A 25,160-nucleotide genomic window follows, 5' to 3' on the forward strand; every position below is an offset into this window, starting at 1 on the left:
AATTAGATCGTATAATAAGGAACAGAGAGAGTAATCAAGTAAAAGAGAAAGGGGGATATTAAAGAAGATGATTATGGTGTTTTAAGAAAAATATGTCATATTTCTTATAATTAACTAACTTACCAAATTTCTTTAATCTAATTAAATTAGTTAAATAGGTCTTATATTAAAAACTAGAGGAGTATCTCTTTTTTTTAAATACCAGCATAAAAGTATTTATTATCTTCATATTACTAATCTTCAATTATAATTATTTTTATTTGACGACATAAAAAAAACAATCGCCGTTAAAAAAATATAAGATTGCGATTGAATCATGCCTACAAAATGTAACATGAATCCGTACCCGTTCTATATTTTTATTTATTCTGTGTACGACTCCATTCGGTTATTAATATAAAGTTAGTTGACAAATTTAAATCAATTAAAAAAATTAGTTAAATTAATTATTTATAATAAATAAGTGTTGTTTTTCTTAAAATATCATTACTAATAATATATATTATCTAAAAATACTATTTGACGAAATATTTAATATGTGTAATTAACTACTATAATGACTACTTAAAAAAATAAATAAATATGATAGAGAAGACAGATTAAAATCTTATATTTAAAATTAAATTAAATATCAAACTTATTTTTATATTAAAAATCAGATATAGTAATAATTAGGACAATAATTTCTATCAAACTATAGTGTTGGCACGCTGTGAGTGTACCAAACAGCCTTAAAGAGCGCGTCTGTATACGCCAGTTTTGTGCTAACTAATGCCTAGTTAAAATGACACGAAGCATGCACATACATAGAATAATCATTAGTTACACCGAAAATATGCGGCTATTCGCGTCCAGCACAGAAGCTTTGTCCCAAGGTTTTTTTTTTCTTTATTTGATTTTTATTTTAATTTCAAATAGATATTATTTATTAATTTTTTTAGAATAATATTTTTAATAATAATAGTTCTAGCTAATATATTTGATTATCAATAATAATTTAGAAAAGATAACACATTTATTACAAATATTTAACTTAACTTATTTTTTTAATATATTTAAATTAGTTAAATAATTTTTATATTTAAAACTAGAAGTAGTAGTTTATGTATACGTGTACGTGCTTCTAGAAAACGTGTTTGGCATTTCATCACTGTTAGGCATCGAGGGTCAAATAATGCCGGCCAAAGGCAAATGTTTCTTCAGGCGGAAAAGATATGCTTTTACTTCTTTTTATTGATTCTTAATTTGTTTATATGTTAAATGAACAATTGAGCTTGACATTATCGTAGAACATGCGTTCTTCTGGGAAAGTAATATCGAATCAAGGCCAATTATTTGTTCAATTTTATGATGACATGTATGGTCAGAAATATGGGAATCCTTCCTCGTCGATTTTCTTTTTTCGTCGTCTGTTATGCTCTTTCCATATTTTTTTTCCCCTTGTCCTGCCCTGCGTAACAAGCCAGAATCAATTATTCCTAAGTTACTATTATACAATATTTGATTTACAGTGCCTGTTTTTAACATTTATTAACAAAACACTACAGCTAATACTCAATAATTTATTAAACAAAAAAGACATATTTTGTAGCATTTTTTTTAAATAAGTGCTATAGCTTCTATGATACTTGCCGCGCTTTCTTAATAAAGCGCTACAAAATCTCCTTTCCTTTTAAAAAAATTATATAAATAGCTCCTGTGCATAGCACTTGGTTAAAAAAACTCTACAATAGAGTAGATATTTGTTATAATACTTTTTTGAAAAAGCACTACAACATCTTCTTTTTCTTTAAAAAAATATATAAATGCTTCCTGTAGTGTTTACTTAAAAAACACTCTACAGGAGAGGAGATACTTACGCTACAAAAAAGCACCACAACAGCTAAATTAAATAAGTAACACATTTTGTAACACTTATTTAACTAAATGCTACAACTTGTATATATATTTTTAATGTTTTAAAATATTAAACACTATAGCACTTTTTAAAGAAAGTACTATATATAAAAAATAATTATCTTATGTAGCACTTTTGTCACAAAACGCTGTAGCTTCTATATATTATTTTATATTTTAAAAAATAATATAATTATAACACTTTTTGAAGGAAACGTTACGGCATGAATAATACTTGTTGTAACACTTCTTTAAGGAAGCGTTATAAAAGTGTGTGTGTATATTTTTAAGATTATATTTTATATAGTAATTTGTTAAGATAACATCACAGTAATTATTATTTTTTTAAAAAAAATATCATCTACCCTATCCTCAATAAAACTCTATTTGCTTCTCTTTCTACCTCATATTTTCTTTTTAATTCGAAAACACTTGCCCCTTCCTTCCATTATTTTTAACTTCTCATTTTCTCTTCCTCCTTGCCGTCACTCACCACCCTCCCCATACACCCGTGACATGTTTCAAACTGAGCAATGATGATATGGACTCCCCCTCCCCCTTCATCTTCTCCCACCTTGGTTCCCCCACATGCCAGCAGCCCCTTCCTTCTTCCCTTTCACCTTCTTTCACCTCCCTCCCATAGCCCGACGGAATTCATTATCATATATTAATAACAAGACGCAAAATAAGAAGTGTTTTTTTTTTTTTTGCCAACAAGAAGTGTTTCTGATTATGAAGAAAATCTAAACAACCCAATGGAAAATCGTTAAAAATTTGAAGAAGAGAATGAGAATGCGTAGTCGGTGAGCATGAAATAGTAGTGAGACAAGGCGTCGTTAACACTCTCAGATCCCCTCCCACAAAAATACGTAATAAAGTCAAATATTATTTATTACTCCCTAATTTTATTTTATTTTTATTTATTAACAAGACATCGCTATAAATACATGCCCTCATCTCATCTTCTTCATCCGCCCCGACCACACTCCGTAAATCTCTCTTCCTCTTCTCTTTCCAATGGCTCCTTCCTTGAAATCCGACTCCATCCTCACCAATGGCGAATCAAACCACCTCAAACAACCACGCGCAGGGCACGTGCAAGAGGACGAAGAAAGCTTCATCTCCGCCATGCAGCTGGCCTCCTCCTCCGTTCTCTCCATGTCTCTGCAAGCCGCCTTCGAGCTCGGCGTCTTCGATGCCATCGCCGGAGCCGGCGAGGGCGCAAGCCTCTCTGCAAAGGACATCGCCGCCATGGTATCCTGCAAGAACCCAGAAGCCCCAACAATGCTCGATCGTCTCCTTAGTCTCCTGGCCAGCCACTCTGTGCTTCACTGCTCCCTCGTCGACGACCAACAAGGAACAACACAGAGGAATTACAGTCTCTCCCCGGTTTCTAAGTACTTCGTGTCGGATGCTAATGGCGTCTCTATGGGAAATCTCTTGTCCCTGGCCCAAGACAGAGTCTTCCTGGAAAGCTGGTAACTAAAAAAGTTGTGTTCTTTAGGATTATCATAAAATTAGTATCATCTGAATTTTGGGATTAAATCGACAGGAGGGAGCTGAAGGGAGCGATAAAGGAAGGAGGGATAGCATTTAACAGAGCACATGGGATGCATGCGTTTGAGTATCCTAGTAAAGATGGGAGGTTCAACGATGCGTTTAACAAGGGAATGCATGATTCGACAATTCTGATAATGAGCAACATCCTTAAATTCTACGATGGATTTGAGGCACTCGACAGAGTCGTAGATGTTGGGGGTGGTCTTGGCATCAACCTTAACTTGATCACCTCCAAGTATGCTCACATACAGGGCATCAATTTTGACCTCCCTCATGTCATCCAAAATGCCCCTACCTACCCTCGTATGTTTTAATCTTTTCATCACTGTTTTATTATCCATTGATTTCAAAAAAAGAAAATGAAATTGCATATATATTGGAAGATTTTAATTCAACTTATTTAAACTTTGTGTTGCAGGTGTGCAGCATGTGGGAGGAAATATGTTTGAGAGTGTTCCTCAAGGACAAGCCATTTTTATGAAGGTGAGTTTGAGCTTTTCTCAAGGAACTATATATATATATATATATATATAATTACAATTAGTTTTTTAAAAAATATATTAAAAAGTCTTAATAACAACTTCAAAGTGAGTCTGAGACTTGTGTTATAATTATTTTCTTTTCTTGAGATCTCATTATAATTCTCCCAATATATATCCCCTTCTAAATAAATTCTTGTTTTCAATTTTCGTGTTTTAGTTATCATACTTGGATAGCCAAACCATCTTTATTTCTTTGTCAAATAATTAACTTTAGAAAATTAAAAATCAAGCCATAGCTTCACCTCAACCACCACTAAATGAGGATTAAAATCTTTTTTTTTTTCTTAGTTCTTGTTACATTATAGACTCAGTAGATGTTTGGTAGAAACGAAGTTATGGTTTTAGAAGTGATTTTACGATATTCAAAATAAATATGTGAAGAAATTTGTCTCGATTTACGAAAAGTGTGTTTAAGAAACACTTTTACAGGAATCCAGATACCCTCTTAAGTGAAATTTTTTTTTTTAAAAATCACGTTATTATCTGCACCGTGCACAAAATCAAGTTGGAGTTTACTTCTATTCATTTTTTGATATGAAATTTCTTACCATAATAATAAAGCGCGCATGCACATAATTTAAACATCCTATTTTTGTAAGATTTAATTTAATTATTTTTAAAAAAATTAGCAGTTAATCATATTTTACTGTGCATTATATTCATTGAATAATAATTGGGGGGAAAAAAAAAGCAACTAAACCAATGCAAATGCTCAGTGCATTCTGCCGAACACAAAAAATCTGATTTGATTAATCGCACTACTTGCTTGAAAACGAAGCCAACTTTGAGGTGGGCCCAGCCCAATAGATTCTTAAATCTGAGGCGTCAATTCAAAGTGGACGGTGGGATGGATGCAACAACTAACACTGTGCCTTATCAGCATCAATAATTAGTGAGAATAGATAACGCAAATGAGCCCAGATTACACATACCTTGAAGGCCATGGGTCCCACTTCCGATAATATGGGTCCCAGTCCCCCACAGATTATACTAATTGGCCTTTCTGGGAATTGACATAATAACTAATAAGTTGACAAAAGTTACATGGAATGTTGTACTGTAGTGGATACTGCATGATTGGAGCGATGAACAATGCGTGAAGCTGTTGAAGAATTGCCACAGGTCGATTCCAGACGATGGAAAAGTGATTATAGTGGACGCGATTCTGCCCGATGAACCAAACACTACTCCTGCTGTCCAAACGGCTCTTCAGGCAGACGCATTCATGATGACCCAGAATCCTGGAGGCAAAGAACGAACCCAGAAGCAATTCCTGGATTTGGCTGCTCATTCCGGGTTCCCTGGGATTCGATTCGTCTGTCGGGTTTGTGGATTCTGGATCATGGAGTTCTACAAGTAAATAACATAATGTCGCTTTAATATAACAAGAGTGGTTATATATAATTAAGATTTTATTCAAATGAGTCTCACTTCTTTTAACATATACATATGCATCTTTTTTCTTTCTCCCTTTGTTTGTTCTAAAGGGCTAGGGTCGTTTACCTTTGAATTTTCTTGTCAGTGCGCCCTCGGTTTCATGAATTACTATTTCTTGCTCCAAGAAGTCAATAAACTTATTGTCTTCAATTTGAATTTGAATTACTACCTATAGTTTTTAATACAAAACCCAGTTGATTAATTGGAGTAGATTAAGAAAATTACTAAATTAATTTGTCTCACTTATAAATTGATATATAACATAATGATCTATATAAATATTTTAGAGAAATCATATAACATGTACTTTTTTAATTTACTTAAATTAGTTAATTTGATTTTACATTAAGGACTAAAAATAATAGTATGTTAATTGACTTTTAAACATCGAATTGGACAAGATTCCATGGACAAGAAACTACTAGTAAAGTATAGCAATATTCAGATTAATTAGACGGCATCTTCGACTTGCGGCATCTCCAATATTTTTTAGTATCAGTTGTGTAAAATTATATATTATACATTGTCTGACCAATACAGTTTTGTTATTTATACTTGTTTCTCATTATTGCCTTGTCAAAAAGCCTTAAATTTCATTCGAGTTCTCATTTCATTTTAGAAAAAAATTGTTTAATTAAGCCTCATTTGACAAAGTTATTATTAGATTTGCCTTGAATGAGCCAGTCAGCCAGAGTTAATACTTCAAAAAATGAAGTCCAAGACTTCTGTGAAATAAATTAAGAAATGACTTAGCTTTTTTTTTTTTGGGGAAGTTTTTCATTTATCTCTTGCGTTATGTTTTAATAAAAAATAAACTAACAAGAAAATCATGGTTGAAACATAAATCATTTTAATCGTTCAACGAAATAATAAACTTAACCCAAATGTAAAATACATAAAAATAAAAAGTTGCATTTATTTTTAATATACAAATTATGGTCATTATTACAGACACCTAATTAGGATTAACAAAATGAAGCATGGTTACGTTGATCGTAACGAGTTAACCACATTATTAATTTGATCGTGTAGAATACATTTACTTACAAGTCTAGCCGCTGCTCCCAATTATTTCATTATACGTGTCTTTTATCTTTTGCAGCAAAGCTTCCCTGCAATTCCGCTCGATAAGTTTAATCATTAGTGACATAATTAGCATAACAATATTCAAATTAAATATATGCGAAATATGACAATCAAAAGCCAATGCGCGTCATATTGAACCGGATTATGATTAATTATTATTCAAGATAAATCGCAATTACCTGTCCGGCTTGTAAATTAGGTTCTTGTATGCAAACCACTGTAAACAGATAGGGAAGATGAAGTTAGGTTTTATAAGAATATTTTTCTTAGAAAAAGAATTTCATAGGATAATTTTACTTAAAGTGATCAAAGAGGGGGAAAAGGGAAAGGCGAGGCTCATTTTATTTTATTTTTTTTATATTGTAGTCTAGTTTTTCGGCCCCAATGCAATTGAATTTCTATTTGGCCTGGTAATATACCTCTCGTTTCATTTGTGTATATCTTTAAATTTTGTTCATGCCTAATTTTATCTCTTGACTTTGCCTCAGGTCTTACTTTGATAACTTAATATTTTGGGGGAAAAAATAATGAGTAGTTTTCTCAAAATTATTAAGGTCAATCTAAAAAATTTAGAGTTAATATAATTTTTTATCACTTAAATTTGTTTTCGTTTTGGTTTTAATCTCTCAAATTTCAAACAATAGGTTTGGTCCTTCAAAAGGTAAAATGATTCAAGTTTTTATTAGATTATAGGGACCAATATTTTAAATGAAAAGAAGCTTAAGGAACCAAAACCTATTATTTGAAATTTGACGGACCAAAATTAAAATGAGGGCAAGTTTAAAAGATCAAAGTTTGTATTAATCCTACTTTTATTTACATGCGGGAGCTAGCTAGGCGTAATTAATAATAATTACATACCCCAGTGTAGCCAATGCCAACGACCTCAAGAACTCCAGGAATCAAAGGAAGCCTATCAATTGCCTGCAATAATTATATACACACAATTAATAGTTTAATTAATTAATTAATTACTAATTAATCACGCTGACTTAATTAGAGCTCTTGTGAGAGAACGTACTGAGATGACACCAGTTGAGCCCCACAAAGCAACCACTCCAGCCACAGCCACTGTACTCACTGCATACTTATCTTCAATCTTCTCCCACTATTCATCCAATTCTTCAACTAAATTATATTATATTCTAACCAAATTCCATGCATGTGCCATTATACCTTACGTCACTTACAGTTTCCTGAACAGTCTTGAGAAATTCTGGCGGCTCAGTCGTGATGGCCACCTCCGTGGAAGCCTCTCCGGTCGCCATAGCCATAACATTCCGAGCAAGTTTGCGACCTGAAATCGTCGTCATCTATCAATGATCACCGGCCAACACCATATACATATATAGATATACACTAGCTCTTAATTAACTGACTAATTTAAATAAATTAAGAAAACTAATTAAACTAGTTATCCGTAATAAATAGATGTTAACTTTTCGAAAATATTTTTTCTAATTAAATGACTAATTAAATGTATAAGTTAGAACTATTATTATTAAAAAAAATCTTAAAAAAAATAAATAAATATCAGTCTTAAATCAGCTCTCATATTGACCGGAGGAGATAGTATGTCAGATCGCAATCTTTGCACATGCAGAGATATCAGTAAACACTATAACATACAGTAAGCAGTGGCCTTCCATGGAGGGATGAGAGAGGGAAGGGAGGCAGGAGGAGCGAGAGGGGGAATGCTGACGCATTGTGGAGAAGAAGGAGCTGATGAGTTTCTGGGAGCTCTGCGATCAACAATGGTGTTGGAAGAAGATGATAAAGTGAGACTGGAAGATGAAGTTGAAGCCATTATTGTGATTTGACAGTGCTAGCTAGCTGTACTCGGAGGACTTTCTAAGATATGAGGGACGACGACGAGTATTTATTGCAGCTTTCTAGTTTTGGATTTTTGACTATATTCATGATATAGATCATGTGTTTCTTAATTTTTCAGAGATTATTATTATTATTAGGTTGAAGAGGGTGTGAATCTGAATGGGATAATTTGAAAAGTGGAATATGGAGATCAGAACCACTCAATTCTTCCATTTGGATATAGTACTGAGCTGACAAAGCTCAGCGATTGGGCTTATATGGGATCTTCTTGGATAAAAGGCGCCACGTCGGACGCTTTCAACACCATATAAAATCCATCTTCTTCTTCTTTTGGATTATTACCTTAATCTATATGAATTTAACTTAAGGACACATTTGACGTGTCAAATGAAGACGACGTCAACAATAATTTTATAAACCAACAACATATCTTGTATTTTTAGATTTTAAAAAAAGGTCCATGTTAATCGATAACTAATTTTATTCATCCGGTATAAGAAAAAGGTTAATGAAAAAAGTAAATAACTTGAGAGAAATATTTTTGTAGCAGAACAATTGGGTGATATTGCAACCAGAAATGAGAAAACGACAAATATCAAAATATCTGAATCAGAAGCATAAAAATAAAACATCTCCAGCCAACACATTGGAAGTTATAACGGTTTGGTCAAGAGCGCAGATAGAGAGAGAGCACGATGAGGAGAATCCATGTGACGAAGAGGCATTTGGGCCAAGAGCGATGGGCTTTTCGGCATAGATTTCTTAGTTATCTAAGCCTATGCCTACAGTGGGCTTTTCGTATTTTAAAAAAATGAGGTTTTTGGACACGCTTTTTTTTTTGCTTGCACTTCTTTTTTGGAGATTAATCACTTAAAATATACCTTTCTTCGGCCAAAAATATATAAAACAAACCTAAATACCCAATGAAGCTTAGTTTAATTGATAATAATATCGGTTATATTCATAAATGCGAAGGTTTAAATCTTGATGCCAATCAAAAACTTGTTAATAAATAATTTAGAAATATATATATATATATATATATATATTGGTAAGCATTTTTCAAGTCATAAGCTTTTGTCCTGGCTCTAGTAAATCTGCAAAATTCAGCTTACCTAAATATTTTACACGACAACTAAATATCACCTAATTTCAATACCAATAGAGAGGGGGATAACTAAACAAGGGGTCAAATTTTGACCTTCATTTCACATACAAAATTTCCTTTGAATTCAAGGGATTTCGAGATTTCCATTATATTTTTGAAGTCCTTGGTAATATTACATGAATTCAAGAACTTTTAAAGTTCAGTCTACTGAGAAAGCTGGAGTAAATTATATTTTTGTTCACATAGGGCCCACATTTTTAAAAATCCGGCCCCTAATTATTTGGAGACTTCTTTCTCAAACAATCAAGATTCCCTTCAGAATATTCCATCAATAAACTTCACCTCATAACAGAAATAATCATTGAATAATTCGCTGAATCGTTCTGATTTGACATGAGGTTATAATAACGTTTGAATCTGGTTCCTGGACCCAGGCCTCTGAATCTTATATGCATATACATGTAATTTAACTTTTTTATGCTTTGCACACTTCATCAATCGAAGCAAATTGTGGAGAAAATGTTTTGATTCAAACATGTTCCAAATTTCAATGTGTAGTTATTACTTGTTTTTAATAACATCCCTATTAAAAATAGTATACCATCAAGCCAACATTGGAAAAAAAAATATATGCATAGATTTTGTTTTCTCTTTGACCTCTATTTTTACTATAAAAACAAGTAAATAGAGATGTATTAGTCAAAAATTGTGATTGGTGCGTCTTATATTAGATTTCATACACATGCACTGGGCCGTTTAATTAAGAAAACACAAATATTTTATTAAAATATAATCAAATTTTTAAATAATATGAATTTTTAGTATTTTTTCAATAACCTACATTATTCCAAACAATAATAACTATTTTTTGGAGTAAAAAAGAGATATACTCATACATTAAATTGTAAAATGATTTGAAAAGGGAAGAACGCAACAGTATGACTGAGTGCACGAACTCCCAATCTCCAGTGATCTCATTCTGACCTTATCTGGTCAAACCCTTCTTTTTCTGATTCCACTTTCTGCACCACTTTTCCAGCTCTTTTCTATTTCTTCCAATCTCATCCATCTTCTCTTTCTCACCATCATCAATAAACAAGAAATGGAGTCTGGTGTGCTATTATTTATTCAGTTCTTGATCGTAATATTAATTTCAGCCAAATTAATTGACAATGGAGATTTATGGTTGATTTTGATTTACTAATTCGCCATGATAATTGGAACAATTTTACCATATTAGAAGTTTATGAGGCTTAAAGATATTATTATCATATTAAACCTTTTATTTTCCCTGAAAATCAAAAAGGAAAGAGAGAAGGGAGGACTCTGTGAATCTCTGCCAGCGATCTGCAAACGTCATAATTAGAATCCGCCATCCAACTTCACGAAACCTCAGGCTCAGGGATCAGAGTCAAAAGATTAACCCATCACTGGTTTTGACCCTCTTTTCTTCTTCTTCCTTCTTAAAAGAATCATGAAAGCGATGAAGGGGTCAATTAGGCTACAGAGTCACGCATATACAGTACACACGACAGCAAGTACGTACAAACAGTAGAAATAAATAATAAATCCATGTAGGTATTGAAGTTCTCCAGAAAAAGAAAAGTGAGACTGAGAGGGAGAATTTGTCTGACGTTGGAATTTGAAGCAGCAAGCTAAACTACGTACTGTGTTTGTTTGCCTCCATCTACAAGAGTTTGCTTCGGAACTAGGAACCACATTTCTTGTACGCTGTCGTTGAATTTCAAATAATATGACAAAAACCTGCGATCCATACATGTGTTTGCATGCATGCCGCTCCTCATCCTTGTTTTTAGTATTCTATTCTACTTCTTCATTCCTCTCTATGCTTTCCTTTCCTGGTTACCCCCGCAACACAAATCACCACCTTTTCCCCCTAAATTTATGACATATAGATAGTCGTTAATCATGTTATAGTATAGTGACATGAAAGTTTTCTTGCAAAAATAATGTGTACAACAGAATGTCACGAGTACGATTTTGCTTGTAATTTCATGTTGAATTAGTAAATAGAATGTCACGAGTATGATTTTGCTAGTAATCTCATGTTGAATGTTGATATCAGTGTCCACTCCGCCCCTCTCATTTTAGGGGGGAAAAAGGAGAGAGGGAGAACATTCTCATCCTATATATTATTCTTCCATTAAAAACCGAAAACAAAAGTGTTGTTAAGATTAGGTTGATATTATATATATGAATCAATATTTCTTCGATCATATTTATAAGTTTTAAATTTATGAGGAAGTGTTGTCCATTTTACAAGTTCTAATTTGTTTTTTTTAATATTTAATACATTTTTTTAACATTGTCCTTAATTATTTCTCTTTTATCACATTTTCCTACATATTCTCTTCTATCATTTTTCTTATTTATTATAAGGTTATATTTATAAACAAATATATATTTCTAACCTATTTATTACTTTTAACTAATTTTAATTAGTTATCTGTGATCCAATAATTAATTATTTAAAACTTATAATAAGAATTGGAGTAAGTATTAGCTTAGTGATGATAAATTGGAACCATGGGGATGATGGAAGTATGCGTCCCTACAAAGCTAGCTATAGTCAAAAGACTTTGGCAATCTCAGACAGCAGAATCGACATAATATTTTAATTATCTTTGCATGAAGAAGAGAACGAAGGAAAATGGGAAGAAGACACACAAAGTAATATACTACCTTCGGTTTTTAATATAAGAGCTATTAACTAATTTGAGTAGATTAAAAAAATTAATTAAGTTAGTTATTTGTAATAAATAGGTGTTATCTTTCCTAAAATATCCTTACTAATTAAGTGTATTGGCTAGAATTACTATTATTACAAGAGCCATCTTAAAAAAAAAATAAATATATATCAGAGACAAAATAAATTAATATCTTATATTTAAAACCAAAATAAAAGTTAAACAAATTCTTATATTAAAAAAGTACTAGTATTTTGTTCAAAACATGGGGTGTCCCGTCCATGTTACCCTAATAGGAACGTAGCCTAATTTTTTTTCCTTTGCATGCAAGTAATCACCGGCCAGGAATATGTGTCGGGAATTTCAAAGGTTGGTTCAACGTTTTCCATAAATACGTTCCCTCCTATGCTAAAACATAAAATATTTTTTAAAAAAACAGATAATTCCTATTATTACTTGAATATATTAAAAGAGGGTTTCATTAATATAGGTAAATTTTAATGTAGATGATTATTTTAAAATTTCAACATATTTATTTTTATAAATAATTAAGTTAACTAATTAATTAATTTTCACGAAGCAGGGACCTAGCCCCTGTATTTAAAAATAGGAAATTTTAGTTATCGATGAAACTAAACTTTAGACAGATGTCTTATTGTTGAGTTTATTGATGTCTAGATCAGAGTTAATCCAGGATGCCTAATGCCAACTTGCATTGTTGCTTAGGGAGTTGAGATACTCGTACTCGTATGCTTAAGTTTTTTATTCTTATTAGTATTATGGATTACTAATACATGAATTTACGTGCTATATACTCTTCTATTATTACTTATAAGATAGAGAGAGATAAAAACTTTTGATTCTATTTATAGGGTAGGAAGAGAATAATACTCCCTCCATTCCTTATTATAAGAGACGAATAACCGAATTATATTGATAAAAAAACAGTTAAAATTAGTTAAGAACAATCAATGTGTAAAAGATATAATTTTTTTTTCTAAAAAGACCCTCATTAATAAGGAGAGAGAGCATGAGAGAGAACAATGATAAATTATTCAAAGAAAGAGAAGTGAAAAGGAGAGAGAATGTGAGTTTGAGACAATAAATATGGGTAAAATAGAAATCAACACACAAAAATAGAGACAACTTTTAAGTGTCTCTTATATATAAGAACATGCCATAAGCATCAAATGTTTCTTATAATAAGGAACAGAGGGAGTATCTTTCATTTAATACTATGTGTATAATGTATGTTGAACAAAGATAAAATTGAAAAATTGATAATTTTTAAATGAGAGTGAATGAAATTTTTTAAAAAATATATTAAAAGTGACTTGTAAATAGTATTATAAAAATATTTTAGGGTTTTTTTTCGCTAACACCGAGAAGCCGAATAAAAGACTTTAAAAATCCCACATGTTTTACCATGTGTTCTCCTAGAAGCCAGTAAGGTAAATGAGCATGTCGTGGCCTTTGGCCTTTTGGGAATTTAATTTTAATTATGATGGTGAAAATTAATTAAGATTTCTAAATTCTACCTTTTTCGTGGACATAATACATCTATAATTGGCTTCCTTCACAGTGGGAATAGGAAAGCAAAGCTGCTGGGGAAATGTGTTGATGTGATCTGCACAACAAGCTGCGAAAAGCAGAAGGAAGCATCAAAGATTATATGATTTATTTATACAAGTGCAGTAGCATGATTTATTTATTAATTTCTGTGCAGTGTAAAATATGCATTGTGGGTACTGTTTGAGAACGAGGCATGTGCATTTTTTAGATTTAATTTGAATTATTCTTTTTTTTGTTTAAATTTCTTAAACTAAATCTTCATTTAAAAAGTATCAGTTGGCCAAATATTTTTTATTCGGTGAAATAAAAAAATTAAAACATTGACAGTAAGATCTGAATCATTTAAATTTAATCTGATTTTAGTACATATGGAAATTTGAGCTACAGGGTAAGCCTATGTTTGATATATATGAGCATCTACGCACGCGCGAGGGAGATTGGTGGAGTGTCTTTTAAACAGGAACAAATTAATTATCCTCCACGAAATGTCATATGAAAAGGGTAGGAGATTACGACACACCCCTTTGATACTAAGATTTCTTCATTTTGTAAATATTGTATAATTAAGTTTTCTGTGACTGAATGCAAGCATAAAATTTATTCTAAAAAAAAATTCTTTGTCAAAATATAAATATATGAAATTATGAATTATTATCAACACAAAATATTAATATAAAATTTATAGCAAGTTATATATAAAATTTTCTATGACCAATGTTAAGTGTTTTTGACTTTACCCAACTTTCATTTCCTGTCATTTCTTCTCTGACCCGGCATCCCCGACACGTCAGTTTTCCAACCCGCAATTCATACATTTACTAACATAATTATATCGTACATATATATATATATCTCTAATTTTTTATCCATTTATTAACAAAAATGTGACTTTTTTATTAAGAATAAATATGCAATTTTACTCTAGGGCTTATTTTGAAGGTGAATCCAGCATTTTGATATTTTTTGATATAATTTTACACATAATCTTTTTATGTCGGTGCACCTGAAAAATAAGATAAAGAGAAATTTGCAAATAATATAAAAAACTCATGTACCTATCATATTAATATAAATGGTTGAACTTCCAATCTTACACTTAATAAATATTTAAGGGTGTGCTTATAATTGTGTTACACTAGACATTATTGATAACTATAAACAACGCTTTTTTATCTTACAATACTCATTGTACAATGCAGGCAAAACTTATATGTGTACACATATACAACTCTTAATCATTCACGCTAATTTTCCCTTTGCAGCTCCACTGTGTTAATTAAAAAAAAAACCATACTTCTCTAAACTCCATTAAAAAAAACGATAGAAGATAGAGGAATATCCCAAAAAAAAAAAAAGGAGAAGAGAAAGAGGGGGAGATTGAAATTTGCCAAATAAAAATATTTAAACATAGAGAGGCCAAAAGATTTAATCATGTCCTATAAATTTAACTCGTAAATATACAACCAAATAAACAAATATTAAAATTTGTATAACTTGTAACTATGAAGAGCGTAGACGTATAAAATGAACGCCTTAATTAGTGAGTTGGCTAAAAGGGGAGAAGCATAAAGTGTTGAGCAGAGCAAGTAATGATGAAGCATGTCATATTGCAAATGTACGGACAAATAATATGAGAATCACACAAAAGTCATCGCCAAAAAAAAAAAAAAAAGAATAATGACCCAAAAGTCAAATATGAAAGGGAGCATCATCATTCCTCCTCCATCTTTCTAATCATCACTATCTCTGTTTCTCAGCCTCCCCTTGTTCTCTTCTTAGCCATCCATGGTGGCCCCCATTATTTCCCCATTTTATTCATTCACACATAGAAATCCACCCTTTTTTATTAAAAAAATTCACCTGCAAGCCAAAATGAGAATACTGTATTTGTTTTTTCTTGGAAATCTATGTTTTGCACATATTAAATTGAATTACATGCTGTTATGTTATAATGCATCAGTGAGAATATATACATGAGATTTATTTTCTTGATTTTACTTTCATTGCCGTCCTTACAGAACTACTTCTTAATAATTTCATTTTTGTAATGTAAGAATTTAGATGATGAAAATATGTAATTTTGTCATGTAATTCAGGGGATCCTGTTTGACTTATCTGTTAAATTTAATTGTTTACGTTTAGTTTATGATGGTTAAAGTTTCATTGTTCTTTAGAAATTTTAAAATGCAATAATTTTTCTCTTATATAATTTCAGCAAACAGTAAGACTACAAATATATATCTATCTTTTCTCAAACCCCACTTAATGAGAGCTTTGTGTACTGGGTCATCTTTTGATATCTATGAAATATGAAATTTTTAAAATTTAAAAATAATTTAAATGATCCAAATTAGGTACCTCCGATTTAACAACCACAGCTAGCAAGAATAAAAGAGGTTCAGTGCTCATAAAAAATTTAAGAGTTGGGAACTTATAAATGAGGGGAAAAAAGAGGTCATTTAAAAGGGTATCACACTATCATTCAATTTTGGCAAAGCAACAGATATATTACTAGCAATTGATACAGAGAGGGGGGGGGGGATTAGACACGAAGGAGCTTAGTTAAATTAAGGAGACACTATTTAAGGAGCAGAACAACGATTATCTGGTGGCTTCTCTATCCTTCATGTGTACTATATCTGTCTGTCTCTTTCTCTCTCTCTCATTATGGAGATTCATACATATGATTCACATGGCTTATGCAGACAAAATAGCAGTGCCCTCTGCTCCCCGTTTCTCTCCCAGCCAGCCCCATCCCTTCAGCTAGCTTCCATTGATGGCCCTCAACATCTCTTCCACTGCTCCTGCAATTTCACTTGCTGTCACTACTTTACACTCTTCTTCTACCTGCATTCATCAATATCAACTCTTTTTTCATCAACAAAATTTGCGCTTCACTAATCAGCTGTTTTGAATTCCTATTCAAACAAACCTTTCAAATATTCTTTGTTGCTCTTGTTCACGGAGAACAGAAAAACCTCCAAGTTAACAAATGGGTATTAATTGGGACCAAAACGATGCGTTTCCCCTTTTTAAACAGATATTTTGAATGTCATGTTAGAAATGCTGAGAGTCCGCAAGACTTTTATCATGAAAAAACAAAATGTAAAATTGAAATTTTAAGGAAAAATGGAGGAAAACAAACAAATCCCCACCAAGAGCCCACTTATTGATCCTAACGTTAAAGGCGGTTTTATGATTCACTAAAAAAAAAGAAAAAGAAAGGGCGGTTTTATGAAAAAAGCTGAAATTTCTGTAATGAAAAAGATATTATTGTTGGAGAAGAGAAGCCAGGCTTGGCTTAGGTTAGAAGTCAGAAGCACAGAACAGTACAGATTCGACAGTAGTGAGTTGACCCCATTTGAAAACAAAAGCTTGGGAAAAAAAGGAAGAAAAAGATCAAAAGAAAAGACAGAGTAATACCTTGAGATTGAAACAGTAGAGAACGGAGGCCTGCGAGGAGGTTACGTTTAGGTGCAGAATAGTTAGCCTAAGATCCTCAAGACCCACTATGGTCTTCACCAACTGCCCAGTTCTTCTCTTGCACTGAACTTTCAGGTTCACATGGTTTTGAATCACAGTTACTTGTATTTCTGCAAACTCTGACTTGTTCTCTGCCTTCACCTCTTCACCGAAGTTTGATTCTTCTCCGCATGACGACGTCGTCCCATAGCCGAATCCAATTTCATCGGTCCACCTCATTCTTTTCTGTGCCTCCAGGGATTGAAGAAGTTGCTCCAATTCCTTCACAAAGTCTATTGCACCTCCAATGATGGACGCTTGGTCCCCCTAAAAAGAAAAAAAGAAGCATTTTTATTATTGAGGAAGCAGAAGAACTGAATTTGAAGAACTGGGTTCCAACGCACTGAGGTGGTCGTTCATTTATGAGACAAAAAAGATTAGATTTTTACGATGAGAAAAGCTGAACGAGGGGAATTGAAGAAACTTATGACCTTTTGAACATAGGAAGGGGGCATGAGTGATTTGAGAACACCAAGGTGGTCGTTCATTTGACGGCGGCGGTTGCGTTCAACGGCTATGTGGGTCATGCGTTGATTCTCCACCTCTTCCTTGCTCTTGATTGGTCTCGTTCTCTTCCTCTTTCTCCTACAGTTCTCAGATTTCGCCGGCGACCGCGAAGGCATCTCCACCGTATCGTGGGTGACGCAGCTCTCTAGCTCTGGTGGCGCGTAAATTTGAGTCTCTATTGTTCTAGATACGCACGTTTTTTTCCTCTCTTCTTCGCATGGTTTCTTCTGGTTTACAAGTGTCTGAAACTGAAAGGTGGAGTCTTTGAAGGGAAAAAGCTGTGGGGTTTGAGATTCCACACTCTGAAGCATCTCAAGAAATGGCATTCTATCCTCCAAATTCGATAGTGATATCAAAAGTTCTTCTTCATCCTCGTTCTCAATCAGACCTTGCTCGAAGTAGTTTACTCCCAAATGCTCACCAAAGAACTGCAACAACAAGATTAAAAAAATGTGAGAAAAATAAATGCAAAACTTAAAAGAAGCAAAGAATATATAGCATTCAACCATTGGGGTTGGGGATTCAGTTTCAAACAGATAAAATAAAAGGAGAAAGAAAAGAGGAACAAGTATAGAATGTGCAAAGAGGGAGAGCAGTGCAGAATGCAGACGCATATGTACATTTGCAGGAAAATAACACACACAGCAATAAATGCCAAGCATTTTGAGGAGTAAATGCAGTACTGTTTTATAATTCTAGAAATGGGTTATCCAGAAAAAGGCAAAAATGATGAAGTATGAAAACCAAAAACAAAGGAAATTAAGTAAACAACAACGAACATACACAGGAATTGATGGGTCCTTGAATCCTCTCCATCAGAACTGAACTGATATCTTAAATTCTTCCGTAGAGTAGTTGCTGAATGTGAGTGATGATACTAACAAAACAATAGAGATAATAAATGTAATCCCCAAGAAGCACAAGGACACCCCATAATAATATCTACATACATCCCTTTGGTTTCTGATGTGCTGCTAACAATACATACTCTTCTGCAGAACGTAACTCACAATAAATGCTGTGCCTGGTAATAGTGACTCGAGGTTAAAACATGAAATGGTGGGGGAATTCAGAGAGGAGAGGGATTGTGGTAAGAAACGAAAGGTGGAAATTTAGAAGAGATATGGCAGACGATGATGCATATGAAACTGTGAGAGTTGGTGAGAGAGAGAGAGAGAGAGAGAGAGAGAGAGGGTTGTGTGTTGTGTGTCTGGTTTCAAAGGCCCCAAGCATTATTGGCGGTGGCAATTTTGTCGAGCAGCGAGGACAGACGGTTGTGGGACTCTCTGTTTCTCTCTCCTCTCTTTCTCTCTCCTTCTGTTTCTGTTTCTTTCTTTTGCTTACATGCACATTGAAGAGTACGGAGAAGAAAAGGAAGGAAGGAAGGAAAGAAAAGCAAAAAGAAAAGACCTTGGAAAGGCCTTGCGTGTCTCTCCCTCGTCGGACGATGGGTCGTTTCTCAATTTCCGCAAAATCTACCATTCTCTGGGGTAAATTGCTCAAATTTTCTCTGAATTATTGCGTATTTACCTTTTGACCCATCACCTGTCAATTTACGCTGCACATGGAGCTCAAGTACAATGGTAAGCTTCACACTCTAGGCTCTCGTACGGCAAACCAGACGGGGTTGGGTTTGGACTTTGGAGTCCACTGAGATTTTTTTCTCCTTGAAAAGAATATTCAGTTTTAGTGGAAAGATTACAATCTAGTCTTTTTACAAAAACAATTGTTAATATACTCCTCTAATCTTAAATATAAGATTCTTATACTAGTATGTATAAAGGTCTTCTATTTATAACCGTATAAAAATATTATATTTAAGACCGAAAAAGTAATTCTCGTATATTTTAGTTGTTAATTTTAAAAAAAATTTAATTTAATTTTTTAAAAGAATATAAATATGACTTTTTCAAAAAGAATTTTGATTGTGATCGTCCCATATTAAAATGCAGTGAAAGACAATTGAAGTATTCAAACGTTGCGCCTAAAATTACGAATGAGAACAAGAAAATTGTGCATACATTCCTATTTCATTTCCATTTTCTTAACGAATTATTCACTATATATGCTGACCTAAATTTTATTCAAATCAAGCTCTAATCAGAAAGAAACCTCTCACAATATATGTTTTCTCATTTTTTAGTTTTTATATTATTTTACAATATTTATTATTATTGATTTTATTTCGAGAATACCTGATTTATTTAGAAGTATAATTCCTATATTTTTTTTTCCTGATATGCAAGTATTGAAAATTCAGCCTTAATCAAAACGAGTGACGACCTAGCACAAATATCATTAGTCTCATATACGGTTTTTCTTTTGGGGGGACACACTTTCATCATTTTAAGTAACAAGATTTTCTTTTGGATCCATTGGGCTTTGCGCCCTATTGGCTTGTTGCAACTGCCTTCACAATCCACATCCATCCTCGTCTTCCTCTTTATTCATTAGTCATCAAAATCACTAACAAAATTGAGTTTAACAAAAGAAACTTTGTACCAAAACAAAAAACAAAAGAAACTAATCTCTATAATATGACAAATTAAAGTTTGAATATTTGTTGCAAAATATACCCATGTTTAACACCTAACAATGTCTCGAACAGGATTACCTCTATTAGAAAAATACCTATGCCTACCCAAAAAAAATATCATCAAAATTATCTTTTATGCAAAAGTTAAGCAGAACAATATAGGAGGCAACATTCACAATAACCCAATAATGTCATGCCAATACCCCAATACAGAACAATAAAGGTGAACGTACACCCAAATTTATGTGTAAAACTCACGTTTTATTTTCATTTCTATTATTTTTTTAAAATAAAATGTAATGTATACATTTTTTAAATTTTAAAATAAACGTAACGGAAATGCTCACACAGCGTAGCCCGCACACGGACAATGAAGCTTTTCGTCGTATAAGCTACTAGCCTCACACACAGTTCTTCTATTCACATTGATTTTGACATATAATTATGCTCCTTGTGTGAACACGAATTCACTGCCAAGAAGAAGCACTTCAACAAGCAGTGGAGATAAATAGAAGAATTACAATCAAGTCTTAATGATAGGATTTAATTACCCTAAAATTCATCAATAAATGAAGAGTAAACAATAAAAAGTTTTAGAACAAGAAATGATAACAGGTTCAGATTGACTATTTGTTATTGAAACGTTTTAATAATTAAATTTTTTTTCTTGAGATTTCTACCGAGACAAATTTGCCATATATATAAACCACTAGACTTGGAAACACCAAAAGTGTTTTTTCCTGCAGTAATCTTAGCTTCTCTCTCTCTCAAAACCCGGGGCTGGGAATTATTTTCAACTTCAACTCTTTCGTCATTATTTGTTTGGAGATAAAAGTGACCACATCCTAAACTAAATGTACCTAGAAAGGCCTGAAATATCAAGAAACATTGAACACTTGAGGACTCAAATTCAGTATAAAGCTTCCTATAAAATTTTACCAAAGACCTCTCCTCATGTTATCCTAATCTTATCAGTAATTCACCGGTCACCAATAGTGGCCGGCTCCATTAACCCGTGAGCAACTTGATGAGTTAGCGCTATCAAGAAAATAACTCATAACCTTTTACATTCCCACGTGCCTGTGAGTGACACATTGACTAGCAGGCTCCAAAAATGGTACCAGTGGCCATGTTGGGTGGAAGGGTCCCCATTTTTTTGTCCTCCAACAGGGCAAAAACCTTCAACAAGTAGTTTTGTGTACGTGAAACCATATAAAGACAGACACATATCAATTGAAGCAACTACACAGATTCAGACCAGAGCAAAATACCAGAAAATTAGTCTATAAAGTAAATAATGCAGTCACGGAACTGCCAAACAGACCCAACCTAACCAAGGTCAACCCACCATCCTAAAAGAGGTCAGGATGAGTTCCCTCATTTTTTGAAAAAAGACTTAATGTTAAAACACGTACTGCTCAACCCTCATTGAAGCCCCAAGAAATAGCTATTCGTACCGGCAATCTTTAAATTCCAAGAAAAGCATATGCTGCATTATTGCGGTCAAGGAAGTTGTATTCTAGAGTCAGGAAGGAAAAAAAAAAAAAAAAAGCCAATTGACCCAAAGACAGAACTAGCGCTCGATCTGAATGGTCACATGACTTATGTTGTAGACCCTTTTGATATAGTCCACAACCTTGTCCAACATTAAGTCTGCATCAGCTTCTGGCCTAATTTTCACATGACAAGCCAGTAAAACCTTTCCCACTGTAATGGCCCATATATGCAGCTCATGAACAGCCACAACTTCATCCATGTCCAGCAGGCCCTGTTCAAGTTTAGTTGCATCTATCTCTCTTGGCGTACTCTCCATCAGGACTTCAAGTATGCTTCGCAGCATATTGATCGTTGTCCCCAAAACAATCACCGAGAATACTAGTGTGCAAATCAAGTCAACTACTTTCCACTCGGGCTTGTACCAAACGATTGCTCCTCCAATCATTACCCCAATACTTTGGATACAGTCTCCAAGTACATGGAGATAAGCCCCTCGCACATTAATGTTCCATTCCTTCTTCTCCTCTGGTTTGCCTTTTGATCCATTGAGAAGTGGTTCACTGACATCATCATGACTGTGGTGATGGTGCTTATCTCTGGAATGTTCTTCATCATGATGATGTTGATGGGTGGAAACTATAGATCCATGGACATGACCATGATCATGTTCATCATGCCCGTGTCCGTGTCTGTGTCCGTGTCCGTGACCATGATCATGACCCAATAAAAGAGCCATGATAATGTTAACCAATAGACCAAATGCAGAAACCAAAAACATTAATAGGCCATTAACCTCATGAGTACCAGCAATGAGTCTTTGAATGGCTTCAAAGACTAGAATCCCTGTAAGCAACCATATTAGTTGGATAGACACCAAGGCTCCGAGAATCTCTATCCTGAAAAATCCATATGACTGACGAGGGGTGGCTTCCCATCCAGCAGCCCACAAAGAGAATAATGAGATGGCAAAGGCTGCAACATCCGAAAGCAAGTGTGCAGCATCAGTCAATATTGCAAGACTATTAGCTTTGATTCCCCCAACAACTTCAATGCTCATGAAAACAATACAAAGAATCACTGCCGTCAGAAGTTTTCGCATGGAGGTCCATCGTTCCTTGGAATCCCTGGAGATGGATCCAGCGCCTGCGAACCCACATGGTGCTTCCCCACAAAGCTTACTTCCCCCAAGAGCCCTTCTACCATCAGAGGTGTGTCCACGAACCTCAATCACTCGTGCATCCTCGGAGTTTTGTGCTTCCATCTGGAATACAACGCCACTGAAAATGTTTTTCTGCAAATTGGTGAAAAAGAACTACAAAACGTAGCAACAAACACACACACACACACGCCACTTGTCAATCATTAAACAAGAAACAGGATTATGTTTAAATCTTCAACTAATGTGGAGGAAAACATAATGAGCCGAAAATCAGTATCTTGAGTTCAATGTAGATATTTAGAGTAATTACAATGACAAGATAGACATGTGCAACATAGACTACAGATGTTGAATAATAAAGGGACCATCCCTGGGATTGGAAGATAACAGCAAATCGGTAAGAAGTGTTACGATTTGCATTATTTACACCCAAGCCTTCATGTTGGACAAATGGACCTTAAGATGCAAACGAAAAATTAAAAGAATTCAAAGGAAACAAAATAACTAGTTGTCTTCCCATGAGAACCAAAGCACAAGGAAGGAATAAAACATTCTTCAAAACCTCAGGTACATGATTATTATGTTTCCAATTTAGTAGTCCTTGAAATGAAATTGCGAATGACTCAAGTCAGGAGAAAATTTTGAATATTATTTATACATACAATAGAAATGTCATGCCTAAGAAAGGTAAAAATCATGTCTCCATAATGCTTCAAGAGGAAGAAAAAGGGTTAAGGTGCATGAATGAGTTCTAAAAATTAGCTCCAACCCACAAGGCGTTGTTTCTGGATTTCTATCTTTCATTCTCTTCTTCACGTTCTTCTCCTTCTTGTGTTTTTTTTTTGTGTGTGTGTCAATTTTACAAGAGGATAGACGTATACAGACATAGAGTGCATGGAATCCATTACTCAAATGGAACTCACCGTTTGTGTGGGTATCATTCATTTTGTGCAATTTCTCTCAGAAATTACCAAGAAATGAAAAACATCCAAACTCTTTTCTATATTTCCTGTCACATCACAAAAGTTCAAAACAATACCGCTGCAAATAGCAGCCGACAAGGTCAATCAATCGAGAGTGTAATTCGAACTAGCTCCATAGTCAAACCACAATCCTATGGCACGTGAAGAATACCAAGTAATCACATCGCCAGATGAGAAACAGATGGACCAATAGGTGGTATAACCAATAAGGGTTCAAGAAGATCAAAGGAAGTGGCATGACCAAAACAGAAAAGGACCAGGGCCACGAAGTTGTCAGTATTATGTAACCGACGGCACAAGCATATTGAACTTAATCTGTGAGTTTGAAATAGGAACATGTTCTACGTGAAATCACATAGAAAGAGTATAAGGGCGTTGATCAATTGTGCATAATAGTTACGGTAACATAATGTACTCTTGTCATATATCCATACTATCGAGTAAATGCTTCAAGAACCCAGGCAGAGCATAAACACACAATTGTAACCGCGTAACAGTTCGATGGGATAAAATCAAAACAAAAATTTGTCTATGGAAGGGCCAAAAAAATGATTGAGCGTACATTCATCAGAGCTTCAGAGCATTTGGGCAAAACAGAAGGAAGTCATATGATAAACAATACACCTGACCATTCGACAAAATAAGCACTGAATAATGAATCTCACATTGCAACTGCCGGTCACTGGGCTTCTAGCCTGGGATCAATAGTTCGTCCAGAAACTCAAGAAACAGGGGCAAAAGGAAAAACAGAACAGAATATTCATCACCCCAAACGAATTCAAGGAAATCCCCATACGCATATACGGCATAAAAGTTTCATTTTGAAAACAAGACGAATAGCAGGAATCAAAACGGACAAAGTAAAAGTTTGAAAATTGAAAGGGATGGGATAGTGGATAGAGTTCTTTAAAAAAATAAAAAAAAAGAGGACCGTACCAGCAGGGACTTTCTCCGCGGAACTGTTGGGATTTGGGGTTCCCCTTTGATTTTGTTGGGGTGTGGGTTTCTCGTAGGCTAATAGACCCTTTCTGGAATCATAACAGAAGAATCGTTCTCGAATCTTGCGGAAGTTCGTCCTAGGCGTTTATCAATTATCAGCTTCAAAGTATTTATTATGGCACGGTGGGCCCAAGGCCCACAACCACAAAACGACCTCGCACACTATCCTGTTGTTATAATATGTGTGATTATTATAAAGATTATTTTTTAAAAAA

The 25,160-nt window shown here is 33.8% G+C and overlaps 4 protein-coding genes across 10 annotated transcripts; 1 reads left to right on the top strand and 3 right to left on the bottom strand.

Moving 5' to 3' along the window:
• The first annotated feature begins 2,865 nt into the window (after positions 1 to 2,865).
• On the top strand, positions 2,866 to 5,591 carry LOC114751307 (anthranilate N-methyltransferase-like). Its single transcript, XM_028939964.1, has 4 exons — positions 2,866 to 3,374; positions 3,449 to 3,759; positions 3,875 to 3,939; positions 5,062 to 5,591. Exons 1-4 carry the CDS (start codon positions 2,914 to 2,916, stop codon positions 5,356 to 5,358), a joined length of 1,134 nt encoding a protein of 377 aa, XP_028795797.1. The 5' UTR covers positions 2,866 to 2,913; the 3' UTR covers positions 5,359 to 5,591.
• On the bottom strand, positions 5,267 to 8,443 carry LOC114751309 (protein CURVATURE THYLAKOID 1B, chloroplastic). Of its 2 annotated transcripts, XM_028939968.1 has the most exons (7): positions 8,151 to 8,443; positions 7,712 to 7,818; positions 7,543 to 7,629; positions 7,383 to 7,445; positions 6,701 to 6,738; positions 6,483 to 6,547; positions 5,267 to 5,348 (listed from the first exon to the last, which is right to left on the bottom strand). In XM_028939968.1, exons 1-6 carry the CDS (start codon positions 8,326 to 8,328, stop codon positions 6,487 to 6,489), a joined length of 534 nt encoding a protein of 177 aa, XP_028795801.1. In that variant the 5' UTR covers positions 8,329 to 8,443; the 3' UTR covers positions 5,267 to 5,348; positions 6,483 to 6,486. The 2 variants fall into 2 exon arrangements, with proteins under 2 accessions (XP_028795801.1, XP_028795799.1); XM_028939966.1 differs by lacking the exon at positions 5,267 to 5,348 and having other exon boundaries at positions 6,311 to 6,547.
• A 7,750-nt stretch (positions 8,444 to 16,193) lies between these two features.
• On the bottom strand, positions 16,194 to 19,024 carry LOC114751308 (transcription factor bHLH57). The gene is made up of 4 exons (XM_028939965.1): positions 18,555 to 19,024; positions 17,696 to 18,199; positions 17,166 to 17,531; positions 16,194 to 16,589 (listed from the first exon to the last, which is right to left on the bottom strand). Exons 1-4 carry the CDS (start codon positions 18,585 to 18,587, stop codon positions 16,506 to 16,508), a joined length of 987 nt encoding a protein of 328 aa, XP_028795798.1. The 5' UTR covers positions 18,588 to 19,024; the 3' UTR covers positions 16,194 to 16,505.
• Positions 19,025 to 21,561: 2,537 nt separating this feature from the next.
• Positions 21,562 to 25,015, bottom strand: LOC114751317 (metal tolerance protein 1). Of its 6 annotated transcripts, XM_028939989.1 has the most exons (3): positions 24,883 to 25,009; positions 24,612 to 24,641; positions 21,562 to 23,081 (listed from the first exon to the last, which is right to left on the bottom strand). In XM_028939989.1, exon 3 carries the CDS (start codon positions 23,063 to 23,065, stop codon positions 21,881 to 21,883), a length of 1,185 nt encoding a protein of 394 aa, XP_028795822.1. In that variant the 5' UTR covers positions 23,066 to 23,081; positions 24,612 to 24,641; positions 24,883 to 25,009; the 3' UTR covers positions 21,562 to 21,880. The 6 variants fall into 6 exon arrangements, with proteins under 6 accessions (XP_028795822.1, XP_028795820.1, XP_028795825.1 ...); XM_028939987.1 differs by lacking the exon at positions 24,612 to 24,641 and having other exon boundaries at positions 21,562 to 23,116; positions 24,883 to 25,015; XM_028939992.1 differs by lacking the exon at positions 24,612 to 24,641 and having other exon boundaries at positions 21,562 to 23,065.
• Between the last annotated feature and the right edge of the window lie 145 nt (positions 25,016 to 25,160).

The sequence above is a fragment of the Neltuma alba genome, unplaced genomic scaffold (genome assembly GCF_004799145.2).
Source record: "Neltuma alba isolate B1F8T4 unplaced genomic scaffold, ASM479914v2 tig00006862_pilon, whole genome shotgun sequence".
Classification (NCBI taxonomy): domain Eukaryota; kingdom Viridiplantae; phylum Streptophyta; class Magnoliopsida; order Fabales; family Fabaceae; genus Neltuma; species Neltuma alba.